This window comes from Dreissena polymorpha, chromosome 14 (genome assembly GCF_020536995.1).
Source record: "Dreissena polymorpha isolate Duluth1 chromosome 14, UMN_Dpol_1.0, whole genome shotgun sequence".
NCBI lineage: Eukaryota > Metazoa > Mollusca > Bivalvia > Myida > Dreissenidae > Dreissena > Dreissena polymorpha.
Genome location: NC_068368.1, coordinates 53,214,039 through 53,229,908, shown reverse-complemented (window position 1 = coordinate 53,229,908; position 15,870 = coordinate 53,214,039). Strand labels below are relative to the sequence as shown.

Genomic DNA, 15,870 nt, shown 5'->3' with positions numbered 1-15,870 from the left:
ACTGAACGCTTTCACATGATAATTATGAAATAAGCCCCATTTTTCCTTGTGTGAGGTACATATTTTTCACATGATAATAACAACTTGGATATGAAAATAATGAGTCGCTTTGAATGTGACATCGGAAAGATTGGCACGCATGTGGTTTTAATAAGGTCTTTACAGAATGTTGAATAATATGCCAGTAAATAGTCTATCAAACCTAACTAAAAACTTGCTTTTTCTGTTTAATCTCCCAAGGCATAAACCTAGTGAATGCTCGTTGAACACAATTTTTATGTATTTTTCTTATCTTGAATAAAATAAACGTCAAAAATATGTCTTTAATATGGATGCAAAGCTGTCTGTTTAGCACATTTTCTATCAATTGAATGCCATTCATCGTGTGTGTTTCAGAGGTGCGCAAACTCTCAAGTTACTCAAAACTGTACGAAATCAGACAGAACATTCTGGACGGCATTGTGGATATCGCTCAGAAGTACCACCCGGACAATTTACGTCATGTGCCCTCTTTGCTGCTCCTTCTTACGCATATACGTCAGGCGTCCGAGCGGGCAGTCGTGTACTTTCAGTCAATCAAGCGTGACGGGGTCGTGACTTTCTGTGCTCTCCTCTCTGAAATGCTGGATGCTCAAAGCGATGAAAAGAACAACAAACATCAAAACTGTGCATAAATTTGTGTAGTGGATTTGGACTCAAATTGTCATTAAAAATCAGTCGACTGATCAGCATGTTTCGTGCAACGAAGATCTAGTTGCCTTGTGCATAGTCTGTTAGAAATGTTGTAATTAGCACTTTAATCAAAATAACGATTTAAATAGCATTCTATGATAAAAAGTCAAGGGCATTTATGTTGTCAAGAACTCTGCATAGTTTATTGGGCAATTGTTCGGCTGGTTGGGTTTTATACATGTATTTCTCTGATATATGCTTGGTTGGGACCTTTTTTTGCGTAGACTCTGGGTTTTCCTCTGCTGAGTAGTTATTTTGTTGTTCATAATTTGTTCATTTTTTTTTTCCATTAGTTATTTTGTTGTTCATAATTTGTTCATTTTTTTTTTCCATATTATCGCTTTAAAAAAAATTATTATTATCAGTATTAGATTTTCCATTAGATCATGGAATAACACTTTATATTGAAAACAATATTATAAAATTACATAGATATACTCATGATGTGAACTGATAGAATTTTTGGTTGTTTTTATCAGACAAAGTTTCTGAATTTCTAACATAGGAAAATGATGAAGCATTCGTTCATTCAATTTATCAATTGTCCAGCTTTTAATTGCATTTTATATTTTAATATAAATGGTTTTTGATATATTTTATTTGTTACAGATTTTAAGGTTTTTATGATTTTAAACGATTTAAAAGACATTTTTATAGATAAACAAATTTATGAAGTACATTGTATTTTAAAGTGTTAATGATGTTATGAAATTTTGTAATGTTTGCTTTAGAGATTTCATGATTTTAAGCAATTTTATAGACATATATTTTTTTAGATATACACGAATTGTACTGTAATTTGATCTTCTATAAGGCTTAAATTTGTTGTCTGAGTTGCAACAAATATATTCTATAAGAACAATACAAACATAATGAAAGATCTTTCTGATAGGCCTTAATTATTAATTATCTTGCAGTGTTCTGTGTTCAAAAACTTTGCTTGAACTTATAAAGTTATAGTTTCACCCAGGTAACAAGTAGATATAATATTAGAAAGTATCTTATTTTTTACCTTGGCCAGTATTGGTTATTAATGATATTCTCATCTGGAGGCTACATATTCCATCTTGTTATTAAATTATTTTGTTAACTTGTGTTCAAACATGCCATGGGAATGTTTTATTAATTTTATTAGGTTTGTTTGCTGTCCCTGAATATTTCAGAAATAAAAACTATAAGTTTGCAACCTTGCTTGTTGGTCAAGTAACTGCATTTATTTGGATTTTTATTAAGTAAATAAATATATATTTTAATGAAAAGTTTTCATGATATTTAAATTGTATCGCTTGAAAAGATGGACATACAAATCATCATGGTTCCCAATCCTTTATATATTTTTATTTATGTATTATTTGAACATTATAATTGCCACTGTAAATGTTGAGTTACACTAAAGTGTTCTTAATTTGTTGAGTATTACCTTTTGTTTACATTATTTAATATTAACTAGTAAATGTGCTATCACAAAGAAGTTAGTCAGACTAGGGCCCCAGTGCAAAACTTTGGAGACATCCCTTATTTATTAAATAATTAAATTTAATGTATACTTGTTAGTTGACCCTCACAATGAATGAATGCTTATTGAATCGGTTGTATACCGTTCTTAAAATGTTTAAGGACATCTTCTTGATGCATTCTCACAAGTCCATTTTCTGGGCTTACACTTATTTATAGACCCTTTCAAGTCTTACTTACTAGATTTTACTGTTAATTTATTATTAGTTGACTGCCTGAAGCAGATTATTTGGATGCTTAATTGATTGTCCACTGGCCTAAGGCTGTTGTACATTTCTTGATGCATACTGGTTAGGAAACCCTTTTGTTGCATTCTGATGTTTTGACTTTATTGATGCATACTTGTTAGATGTCCCTCCTGATGAATACATGTTATTGATCTTGTTGCTGTATATTTCTTGGTGCATGCCCATTATTTTGACCCTCCTGATGTACAATACGGATACATATTAGTAGACTCTGTTGTTGTTGTATACTTGTTAGTCAGCCCTCTCGATTAGCAAGTGTAGCAAGAAGTGCTATGTTAGATTGGGTTTTAAAGTTTGATATTTATATTAGAAGGCATACATATTTAAGTTATATGTCCACAGTTATGTTGATGTCATTATGACTTAGATATATGTAGCTATATATACGTGTAACGTGTACATATATACATCTTTTGATGTTTGATTGTGAGTCATTGATTCAAATGGCATATATTGTGCATCAATTTTGTTCATTTAATACATATTGAATGTATTGATTGTTTGTTACATATGGTCATAACTGACTTAAGTGGTCAAAAAATAAAAAATGAATGAGAACAATCCACAGTGTGTTTGTTGCTACTGTTTGAAAGCTTATGTTAGAACACGGATAGGTGTTTCATGTGTAATACAAGTGACGTTCACCATATTTGTATACATGTACATGTGGTAATAAACGTGTTTTAATTACAAAAACACTGCTTCAAAATCTGGCATGTCTGGTGGCAAGTCGATATTGATGTTGAAAAACATCAGGTTTTTATTTATTAAAAAAACACAAATATTAACGTGTTTTCATTCGCATGTTTACCTAAAATTTGTTTGATTGGTGCACATCGAATTTTAAACATGCATATATGTTTGAACATTCGGTATACATCCATTGATGAGCATGTATTTTGTGTCTAAGACGTGACTATGTCACAAATACTGACGCCCCTTGACCTAAACTTGGACACAGACAAACCCAACATTCAATTAAATAAGACTCAGTTCCACACAAAGAACCTTCCTCAGTTTCACTCGATACAAATCTCATAAGGGCAATTATTCCACAAAATGTGTTACATTGTGGTTGTTCAGTTGCCCAATCTCATGTTTATGCCCCCCTTTGAAGAAGAGGGGGTATATTGTTTTGCACATGTCGGTCGGTCGGTCCGTCCGTCTGTCCGTTCACCGAATGGTTTCCGGATGATAACTCAAGAACGCTTCCGCCTAGGATCATGAAACTTCAAAGGTACATTGATCATGTCTCGCAGATGACCCCTATTGATTTTCCGGTCACTAGGTCAAAGGTCACGGTAACTTGACACAGTAAAATGGTTTCCGAATGATAACTCAAGAAAGCTTACGCCTAGGATCATGAAACTTAAAAGGTACTTTGATCATGACTTGCAGATTACCCCTTTTGATTTTCAGGTCACTAGGTCAAAGGTCAAGGTCACAGTGGCTCGAAACAGTAAAATGCTTTCCTGATGATAACTTAAAAATAATTAGGCCTAGGATCATGAAACTTCATACGTACATTGATCATGACTGGCTGATGACCCCTATCCTATTGATTTTCAGGTAACTAGGTTAAAGGTCAAGGTCACAGTGACAATAAACGTATTCACACAATGACTGCCACTACAACTGACAGCCCCTATGGGGGCATGCATGTTTTACAAACAGCCCTTGTTTTTACATTTTTTACTGCATGTATATACATGTAAGTCTACATAAACTATTTGACCCTTGTGATGCGACCTGGTTTGACACAAAGTACACGAGTTAAGCACAAAACTTCACCACATGATGGTACACGGTTGACATGTTTAAAGGTATTTGCTATCATTTGACGCCTGGGGCGCGACCAGGTTTGACCCAATGTACATGATTGCAACGCAACCACATGGTGTTATAAGGTTTTTCCCAGTCTATCTGTCGATGGCCTGCATCAGCCATGGCACACTTCCCGCATCGCTCGCAAAGTAGTGCTTAAGATATGCCCGCTGCTCATTCGCCTCTACTGTTGCCCTCGGCCCTTTTCATCCACTTCTTGCATGACGGCATTGTTTCGCCAATCCCCCTTGATGGTCATCATCCTCTTGATCAACATCAACGTTTTGAAGGTTTGGATACCTCATACGGTTGTGTAGCACCAGACAGCATTGTGTGATCAGGATGGCAGTCTCCGGAACAACGCCTAATGTACCAAGTAGGCAGCGGAACCTCGTTGCGAGTATGCAAAATGCGTTTTCGAAGACCCTGCGCGCTCTTGATGCCCTGTACTTATATATTTGTTCGTCCACTTTAAGGTGCCGATTGGCGTATGGTTTCATCATGTATGCGCGTTGTAGACCACAAAGAAGTAGGGCATGTTCAGGTCGTCGTGAGGCAAAGAATCCCGTTCTAGGAAACCTTCTGTATTGCGTTCAACTTCAAGGGCCTGTGGCAGCTGACAATCGTTGAAAATACCACAGTCTGAGTTGGAGCCAGGTGAACCAACCTTCGCCCACAAAACCGTGTACTGAGCGTCTGTCACTGCCAACAACACGATCGAAAAGAAGCCCTTATAATTGTAAAATTGGGATCCAATGTCTTTCGGCTTTTTAATGGCAACATGCTTCCCATCGACTGCTCCACAGCAGTGTGGATAGTTCCACCCTTCTCTGAACACCGCTTCCACTTCGCACCATTCTTCAATGCAAGTCAAACGCCAGTGCGTGGTAAGAGTTGCCTGTGGCCAAGAAGCGCAAGGTGATGGTCAGCTTTATTCCAATGCTCAGAGGAGGCCGACTGCTGTAAAAACAAAAATGTATAAGGTGTTTGAAATAATCTCTCGATCTAAGGTGTTATGGTCAAAGTCACCGTTAAAATCCGCGCTTTGTAATTCCGCATTCTCACGTTATTAACATTTTTCAGTTTAGGTAGTGTATTTTATAAGCAATCCTCGTAATATCACAAAAATATAACGACAACAACAGAACTCTACAAATTATTAAATCGTTTCGCGTTACAACGCTTTATAATTTTCAGGTTTTTAAATCCTCAAAAGATGTATATAATGGACATTTTAGAGCGTGGTAAATGTTCAATATTACCGTTTTCTCACAAATATCATAACTACAACGAAAATGTAGGAATCTGAAACATTATTTTTTTTAATTTTGTCAAATTTATCAAAACGTGAAAAGGCCCCTTTAATTGTATTTGCTGATCAGCCAAGGGGGAAAGCGGTACATTGAGTTGGGTGGGGAGGGGGGTGAGTAAAAAGAAAAGATTGATGGTGCAGTACAAAGTTATCTGGACTAATTTAAGTTCCCGAAAAACATCAAAAGTACCCAATCCCCATAGTAACACGCAATAATGTGATATAAATAAAAGTAATCAATTTAATGTTTAACAGGAAAAATTGAATTAGTGTACAAGCTATGTTGCTATTAATGTTCCCTAACTACTAAGTCCGTAATTAATTCCACATCGTGTCAGGCGCCGATATAATATATCAGCATGTGAATCAAAGGTTCATATACCTCAAAATACAAGTCCGTTTCGAATTATGAACCAAACGAACAAGCGATTACTTTGTACGTCGGGAGAGATGTTGGGTCCTTAAATAGGTCAGTAACCGCGGGTTCACAGTTATTAACCGGTTGTTGCGGGAAACGCATTTACCTAGCGCCACGTGGGTTCAATCGTTCAGGTGTCGGCTTTTTCGCTTGAGCGCTAAACTTTCGCAAAGCGCGGGAGGGTATACGATGTTCCGTTGGAGCCATCATTGTCGACGACTTGATTCAAAGAACGAGAACGAAAAAACTCGATACGATATGATTGCTCACAAAGCTTTTTTAATAGACTTAACTTATTCTTATAGTAAGAAACAAGAAATATCTTTAAAAAAGATATACGGCATTGATTGTGGTTGGAGTTTATGAAAGGTAAAGAGTTCAATGAATGAGACTCAGATCAATGTCTTTTGCTGTGCAGTTCTTAGCTGCTTCACACGCAGTACTGGATGTTACGCGGAGTTTGTGCGGCTTATTTTACATTATTACATATTGCTGGTCATAAACCTAGCTATAGATACAAAACAGAAAACAAAAAGAATAATGGAAGTGAAATTAAAACATATGAGTGAACCGGCCACAGGCGAAGTATCCGTACATATTTTAAACAACCTGTTTCAGTGGTTTGTCGGGCATTGCTTTTTGATTCGAGTATAAACAGTATCGAGAATCATCGCGGTCACGCTTAATACATTAGTCAATATTCTTGGAATTCTTGTTAAATTAATTAAAAATAATTTTTATCATGGTATTGTTGAAACCACATTAAGAATCTATTATTGACATACCATAATTATATCTCTGGATATCTTCATTTAACATCTTTCTGGTCTAAAGAAAATTCCAGTTCACCTAGTTCACGCTATAGCGTCTTTATTATATAACGATTATTTTACTGGCCGCGAACTCCGGTCAGCAATAAGGTAGTTGTGAAGACGCAGCGATGACCTGTATATAAACTCTGACATTCACACACACTAACCGCGAACTGACGAAGGTGTAGAATCTACGCACAAATTGTATTAATGTGAAGAGTTGAGTGTAAAACTGTTCTATCTATCATGCCTTTTCATAAGAGATAAAATTGTTTCATGCTGAACACGCAGTAAAACAGTGTTAGAAAGACGCGGCCATGTTTCCAATGTTCTGGTGCTATTCTCAATTCAGCCAATGGACTAAATGAAGTGTATTCATTCGTGGGTAGCCGCGGGCATTTTTATGAATGTAACCTAAAGGTCACCTAAGGTCAAAAGTGACGTTAAACAGCTATGCCGAAAAAAAAGAAAAAGAGAAAAAAACTTCGCCGGTATTCACAGATCTTGATCTGTAAGCGGATGCGCTACCACTGAAAAAGGACGAAGTTTGTTTTATTTTGTAAGAGCGTTTTTTTTTTCACTAAAAATTGTCTTAGAAAAAATATTTAAAATGATGTAAGAAAAATTCTAAGAAGTAAATAATCAAAATTGATAAGTAAAAAAAACCTTAAGGATTAGCACATTCAATGTTAAATATCTCATCTTTATCGCCTGTCAACATTCTAATTCACCTGGGCGTTTCTACCGCATTTTTACACTCAACCGACAAGACGTCTTTTCTATTTGCGGTTATGAAGTCCATTGGCTAACGTCAATAAACTAAACACCGAAACAACGAACGGCCCTAACGGAGCACTGTACTTAAATGGTCACCCTTCTGTCTACGAAATTACCGAACTTAATTACTCTATGATTTGAGAAGTTAAAATTTGCATTGGGAAACGAGATTAATAAGGATGTACGAGACTGTGTTAATCCATGTTGATCAAATTTTTCAAATTGGGTACCAATTAATAATGGGCTACCAGATTGATTATGCCTTTTTTTTAGGACAATACACTTTTAAGCATCATGCTAAATTGTATATAAAACATGGCCTCGATCAAGGAAGATAAATATTTGTTTCACACACGTAAAATTTAATTTTTAAGGAGTATTTGTATGTTAGTTCTGTGTCTAAATGAAAAAATATTGCCAACGTGAACTATTCACCTCCATTGCAAATAACAGTTGTCTATGACCTTCATCTGCATGCATATACTTTCTAACTTATTGTGTCACAGCTAGTGTCAAGAGGTCAAACGCTATGATCTTGCAAAAAATAACTTAATTTATTCATTAACGGTTCAATAACCAAGTTAAGTCACTTGGGTTCGAACACATTTGACTCTTTCTGACGGATACAATTTCCACCACAGGTACACGGCATTAGTTGCCCCCCCCCCAAAAAAAAAAACAAACAAATAAATAAATAAAAATGCTAGCCCCTCCCCTCTCCCCCCCCCCCAAAAAAAAAAAACACCCCACCTCAAATCGTCCATTTGTTATACAAAATATCAAAACAAAAATTTCAAAAGTTAGTTGAAATTATTATTTTTACTTTTGAGGGTTTTGAGAGGGGTAGTAGCTTGGTAGCAGTTATTTCATTAATGTCAGCTTTAATAACTGGAGGTCAATATTCAACAGTTAGCCAAACTGCCAACACAAGTATCTCCACTCTGGATCCGGAGACGATTTATTGCTTAAATCTTACGGAGGAGTCCGGAGATAGTCGATGTATGACGATTGCAAGTATCTCCAGACCTTTGAATCAAGTCATAACTGCATTGTTAAAAGGATCAGCAATATGTTGCATGGTGTCATTTTTCTGCGCTTCATACTTTTTGATTTGCTCTATGCATACAATCCTTGTTCATACACTTAAATCATGCAGGTCGCTCAAGTCATTATTGTTATATCACACAAGTTTCGCAGGTTTAGTTGCGAATGAACGGGCAAAGTTCGTATAAAGAGCGAATGACAGGTTACTGCCCTACGTTTAAGTTACATATTCAGTACAATTAAAGGGGCCTTTTCACGTTTGGGTAAATTGACAAAATTGAAAAAAGTTGTTTCAGATTCGCGAATTTTCGTTTTAATTATGATATTGGTGAGGAAACAGTAATACTGAACATTTACCATGCTCTAAAATAGCCATTATATGCATCTTTTGACGATTTAAAAACGCGAAACGAATTAATAATGTGGAGAGTGCTGTTGTTGTCGTTATATATTGTGTAACTACGAGGATTGCTTATATAAAGTATAAAATACATCTGACATTGTATCCGGAAAGATAGCCGAGTGGTCTAAGTGGTAGGCTTTTTACTCCAGGCCTCCAGGATTCAGTGGTTCGAGCCCTGCTGAGGGTTACCTTTTTCTATTTTTAATTTTATTCTTGATTTTTTACTGGAGCTTTTCATATCCAATGTTTGCATTTATCAATATAAAGCATTTAATGACAAACTTCAAAACATGCCAAAATCTGTGAAAAGGCCCCTTTAAGAATAACATAAAAGGCAAGGCCGAGGATTGCCAATCCGTTTTATTCGTGTGCATGGCTTGGTGTATCACAAAACGATAGGGCAGTTATCTGATTTCGGTTTATAATATCTTCGTTCCCCAATTTAAACAGAAATAATAAAATATACTCGCTTGGACGCTGCATTTGAATGCATATGTTGCATCACGTTGGATGCGGTAATCATGACGTCAAAAGAACGCGTCATAAAATACATTTTTTGCTGTTCTGGTTGCTTTTTGTGTCTAAAATATATTTTATATTTTTTTTCTAAAATAGTTTGTTTTGTTGAATTTGATTAGGTTTTTTTACCAACACGATGACTTTATATAAAATTCCGAGTAATATGACGTACTTTTACACATTGATTGATACATGTATAAACGCCTACTAGCCTGATATAAAAAGCATATCACACAGCTTTGTATCCGGTTTATATCAATGTATAGGTCAACCTCCGCGCAAATATTGGACGGGAATCAGCATAGCTGGATCATATCCCTGCCTATTAACTAACTCAGTGATGATAGTCTAGCCACGTGGTACAATAATCTTACCGATGTTATTATATTTTTTTTTATTTAGGTAATTATTCCTTTAATGAGCCTAAACTTATACACTATTTTCAACATGTAAAAAAAAGATGCTACTTTTCATAATATAATCATAAAACCAATAAAATAAAATCCTACCAAATCTGGTAGGATTTTCTTGTGATGACACATATTGTATGAGAGAGCAAGGAACGACAACTCTTCGTGGAGATTGCGTATAGGTATGATTTATAATATAATAGTCAATACTGCTCCCGACTGTGCAACACTGATTGTGTCAAGATCTACCTGCTAGACTATTAAATAGTCTGATATACCAACGCAAAAGTATTACATACAAACAATGGTTTGCCTCCATACTGGCAATGCCTTTCATAAAATGCGTGGTCAAATGTGTTTCATGCGTTTATACAGGGTGCATGATCAACGGGGTTCACATCGGTTTATACACGGGCTGGACAGAATGTAAACACACCATTAAACACTTTATTTTTGTAAATATCTCAAGTTATTGCCATACATTTGAAAGAAATCTTTTATGCATAAAACACAGTTTGTCTTGCCGTTTGGGCCAATATCTTAAGATTTAAGAATAGTTCCTTTAATACGTCTGAAATCGGTTCCAAAATTTCACGTTGCGTGCAGCATGCCCGTGCACATGAATGCCTTACACATCTATATTTTGGCCAAGAAATATGGAACGCCTGCTATGTCTCCTGTTGATATATCGGCTGTTTCAATTAAATGACGCGAGTTTAAATCACATGATATGTGCTTATAATAGTATACTGTGTGCTTGCCATAGTATGATGCGTGTTTGTGATTGTATGCTGTGTGTTTGTGATGATATGCTATGTGTTCGTGTATGCTGTGTGTTCGTCATGCTATGCTGTGTGTTCGTCATGGTACGTTATGTGTTTGTTAAATGAGTATTGACTACTGTTTCTAGAATCTTTATTGTTCATCCAGAATGATGGAGATATATGAAACATGGTATGAATGAAATGAAAACAGAATGAGATTATAATGAGCAATACAATATACAGATAGTCATATAGTCATATTCCTCTATCCCCTCTTGAGTCTTTGGTATAGTCCTTTACCAATGGCTGGTTAAGCTGTGAGTTCGACGTTAATAAAATCAAAATCACTGATTGCAATTGAACACATGAATATTAAAGTGTTTTGCTACCTGCAAACTGTGATATACTTGTATACTTAAAATGTGAATGTTAGTTGAATACACATGACTAGAATATTAAAAACAAGACAAGTGAACACTCATGGTGGGTCAAACTGGCCCGCACTCTGGGGATTATTATGCCCCTTATCAAATGCACATAATCCTTTAACCAAATTGAAGGTTCACGCGATCTTAATGAACAGCGTAGAGGTGTGGAAGTTGGCATCGCAACTGTAGGTGGTTCCGGTGTTGATGGTACACGTTGTTGAGGCACTGGTTGAGGCGGACCTACTGTTGGTGCTTTCGGAGCCACTGGAGTAAGAGCAGTCGGAGGGAGATGTTGATTGTCATGCGGGGTGTCCTGAGGATCGATAGCCATGTTATAGGGAAGCCTGGCATTTTAGGTTGGGGTCCAGTATCGCCAATGTCCATATATGCGGATAAAGTGAGAGGAAATAGGCTGAAAAAGCGACAGAGACTGATGCGCGGGTATGGATACGCCCTGTATATCAGTGGGAATTCTCTGTCGAGCTGGGGTGGATACCCAGGTGTATAACTGCGCAGGAACTACCTGTTGCGTAGGGTAACTCGTCCTGAGCCGCCCACTAGTATTGATTATTGGTCGAATTGACGAACTTCAATAACCGGTCTTGTTTTGTCCCATTTTAATGGGTAACGACCAGTCTGATTTTGAATCCTAACAAAGTCGCCAATTTTAAGTGGTGGCAAGCGCCGGGAATGTTCAGATAGGCGTTCCCCGACCTTCATATGTATGTTTCTAAGAGCACCTTCCCGTAGGTTTAAGGTGTCTTGCTATGTGTCATGAGGTAGGTAGCGGCCTGGGAGTATGGGTATGAAGTCCTTTACGGCACTACCAAAAACACACATAGCTGGTGAAAGTTTTGTATCACGGTCGGGGTTGTTCCGGTACTGTAGGATAGCCCGTTGAAAAGCATCAGTGTTGAACTCGCCATTTGGTCCAGTGTTTTCAGTGAGCATCCGTTTTACTGTTTTGACACCAACATTCGCTCTACAAATACTGTAAGGGTGTCCCATAGATAAAGTCTATGGTGTACGCCCAAAGTTTTTAAGAAATCCCGAGTTAACAGAGAGGTAAATTCCGGGCCGCCATCTGACGCCAGTTCATCTGGTATTACGAAAGTGACAAACGTTTTTCTCAAACTGTCAATAAGACCCGTTGATCCGTTTGTAGATTGTTCTATGATCGGCCAGTTTGAATATCTGTCGATAATCACAAGATGGTTCACACCCTTATGATGAAAGAAGTCGGCGCATATGCATTGAAACGGGTATTCAGCGTACATCAATGGTGTCGGGGGAGAATTCGGTTGGGATGGTGCCATTCTATTGCAGTGTGTACAATTCTTCCTCATATCAATTATGTCGGCTGTGATTCCTGGCCAGAATACTGATTGCTCCGCTCTGGATGTCATCGATGTGACACCTTGGTGTGCAGAATGAAGCGATGCTTATATAGTCTGTCTCAGAGAAGGGGGAATCACCAGTCGATCTTTGTAAATAACAACACCGTTAACCGTAGATAACTGGTCTCTAATCCCATAGAAGCTCTGTAGGGAAATTGTGAGATCAGAACGAGTATCTGGGACACCTGCCTCGATGATCTCTACTAATTTGTGCATGTTCTCGTCACTTGATGTAGCCATGCGCACTTTGTCCCACGTAACACATTTCAAGTTTTCAACCGAGCTGACGGCTAAAGAGTATAGGTAGGATTCATTGTCCAACAGACTGCGGACACTTCATCAATTAGTACGATAGTCTTTGCTTCTCCAGTTGGGTTGCATGAGACGGCGTCTGGTGCTCGATGTTTCGCACCTGGTATATACACCATTTTGAATTTGTAACGAAGAGTCTTCTCTTTTAAGTTCCGGAGTCGAGCATGTGGGATACTTTCAAGGGATCGGTCTCCTAAAAGCTTTAAAAGGGGCTTATGATCCACAGCAATAATAAGGTTATTGCATCCGAACACAAATTAGCGCGCTTTTTCAAGAGCATCAGCCACAGCCAATGCTTCTCCCTCAACCGGTGCGTATCGCGATTCGGTGGCGCTAGTAAATCTGCTCCCCACTAAAGTGGTTTTCCAGCTAGTGGCACAGCAAAATGGTTCAGTCTTAGCACATTCACAATGTTTCTGAAAGAGCCATGTGAATCCCATGTAAATGGTGTACTTGGTTTTAACAATCGACATAATGGGAGCATCCAGTCTGTCAAACTAAACGCGTAGGAAACCTGGTTGATAAGCCCGAACCATGAGCGTACATCTGTGATGTTCTTGGGTGTTGGGAAGTCGAGAATGGCTTGTATATATCTCAAACATGGGCGAACACTGTCCAAAGTGATTTCAAAACCAGCAAATTCCACACTATCCTGAGCAAAGACAAACTAATCTGGATTAAGCGTTATACCGTTTTGTCCACAAATTTCAAGCCAGTTACATGCCTGGAAGAAGCTTTCTTGGATACTGTCAGACCAGAGTAAGGTGTCATCAATACATTTTGTCTTCTTAGGGATGTCGCTGATAATCTCATCGAATCGCCGTGTGTAGCCATCTCCAGAGGCTATATAACCCTGTGGAGTAGTGAGATATCGGTACCTTCCCCACGGTGTTATGAATGTGGTGAGAAGTTTGTCTTCTGGACGAAGGGGTACACTGGTACCCATTCCAGGCATCAAACACAGTCTTTTTTTTACCTTGCGGGACTGATCGCGCTTGATGGAATGGAGCCTGTGTGTGGTGGGTTTCTCGGACAGCGTGAGCATTTAAAGCCTGGAAATCTACCGTGCGTCTGGGTGTGCCTTTTTTTGCACAGATGACCATCCTATGACACCATGTGACGGGTTCCCCGATAGGTACTGGCTCAAACACCCCAAGTCTCACGTCTTGATCCAGCCCGGCTTTAACTTCTTCCTGCCAGTGAAGAGGGACGGGAACAGGGGTATGGTAAGCTACAGGTTTAGCCTGAGGGTCCACCATCAGTTGCATTGGTGGTCCTGTCATAAGTGGTAAAGCCTGATCTTCACGTGTGTTAAATGTACATGATTTGTACTTGTTCAGAAGGTATTGCCGTAAGTCCATTACATGCTCCTCTGTGGCGGGGAATGGTAACTGCGCTGGTATAGGAGGTGGGGGTTCGCGCTTCGGACAGCCACAAGTGTCGGAAATGGGGTTAGCATAGTCTCGTTCTGAGTGTTCATGGGCCGCTGTCCCACTGTCCACTTTTAAGTTTTTAAACAAACTGGCGTTGTTTATTGTCTCGCCAATCTTTGGGAACGACTCTGTTATTATGCCAAGTACGGTAACTGCTTCTCTGCTCAGAAATATCTTGTCAGAATTGTCAGTTATGTACACAATTTGGCGAGTCTGGAGAACGTTGTCATCCATGGATTCACCCGAGAAACGTAGGGTTGTTAAGCCGAGTATTTTTATACCCCTATTGTTTGCAGCATGCATTTTCAGGGTTACAGGTATACGATTATGTTCATTCACACCCAAGCGGTTCACAACTTTGATTCCAGCAAGGCAGCTTTGACAACCAGTATCTGCCATAACGCTTTCTTTGGTTTAGATGGGAAACTGGATTCATATCCAAGCGATTTGCAGTCATCAAGCGCACTGTCTGCTAAGAGCTTTATTTGTTGTTGAAGTTTTGATGCACGTCTTGTCCATTTATCAGATAGGTCATCGTATACGTGGTGGTCTTAGACGAGAACGTTGTCATTGTAGCACGAATCGTAATTGGTGTCTGAGCACAATGAATCGAAGACGGCACCTCCATATTCAGTAGATTGTCTAATTGAGGAGGATCTGCACAGTGATGCAAGGTGGTGTAAGCGTTTGCATTTTGTGCATGTTTGTCCGTAGGCTGAGCATACCTTTTGGCGAACAGAAGCAAGGGCTCGTACACCATGGCCACCCTTGCCGCAATATGAGCATAGGTCACGCTGATCAAGTTTCTTTGGTTGTTCTTGATTTTTATCATAAGGGCGAGTTTTGTTACGATGATATGAGCTAACAGCCTCAGCACCCTGGTAGTGAATTAACTTAGAAGAAGAACGCTTCCCAGATTCTTTAGCGTCAACAAATCTAAAAACTTCCTCAAGATTCATGTTTTGGTTCTCTGCGCCAAGTAAGTCAAGTTTTATCTCCTGATCGTAAAGTCCACGAATAAGCGTATCGCGTAACACAGCATCGGTGTAATTAACAATTTGGCTACAGTGATAACACTCCAAAGTGAATTTGCATACCCCAGCCTGTCCACGAAGTCTTGCTCCATATGCCCGAACTGTTTCTTCTCGATCTTGTGACATTTTGTTCAATGTTACTCGAGCGACCATTGGGTTTTCTTCCCGAACTGCTAAGTGTCTAATTGCCACTAAGACGTCCTTTTCTGGCTTTTCTGTTAGGGAGCCACCTTGAGTGAATCACAACATTCAAGGAGCTGAATAATGAGTTCCTTGTCTTTTATCTTGGTGGCTTCTTTGTAGTCGCTCCACCGGCTCTCGAAATATGTCCCTTCCTCACTGGTCCCTGCTGATGTGATTGTAGGGCGTCTAACACGTTCAACCTTTCCTGATATAGATGTGGAGAATCTGTGACATGAAGCGTGTGTGGTAAGGAGTGCAGCTACGATTGGCGCCTCGTATTCAGGTGTCTCGTAAACGCAGCCTGG

General features: G+C 38.6%; 1 protein-coding gene across 2 annotated transcripts in view; it reads left to right on the top strand.

Annotated features, from left to right (window-relative positions):
• Positions 1–3,058, top strand: part of LOC127857614 (estrogen receptor gamma-like) — a 37,659-nt gene extending 34,601 nt beyond the window's left edge. For both annotated transcript variants that reach the window (XM_052394095.1, XM_052394096.1), the window contains one exon: positions 397–3,058. In XM_052394095.1, coding sequence (XP_052250055.1) covers positions 397–674 — 278 coding nt within the window. In that variant the 3' untranslated portion in view covers positions 675–3,058. The remainder of the gene's footprint in view (positions 1–396) is intronic.
• Positions 3,059–15,870: the final 12,812 nt, after the last annotated feature.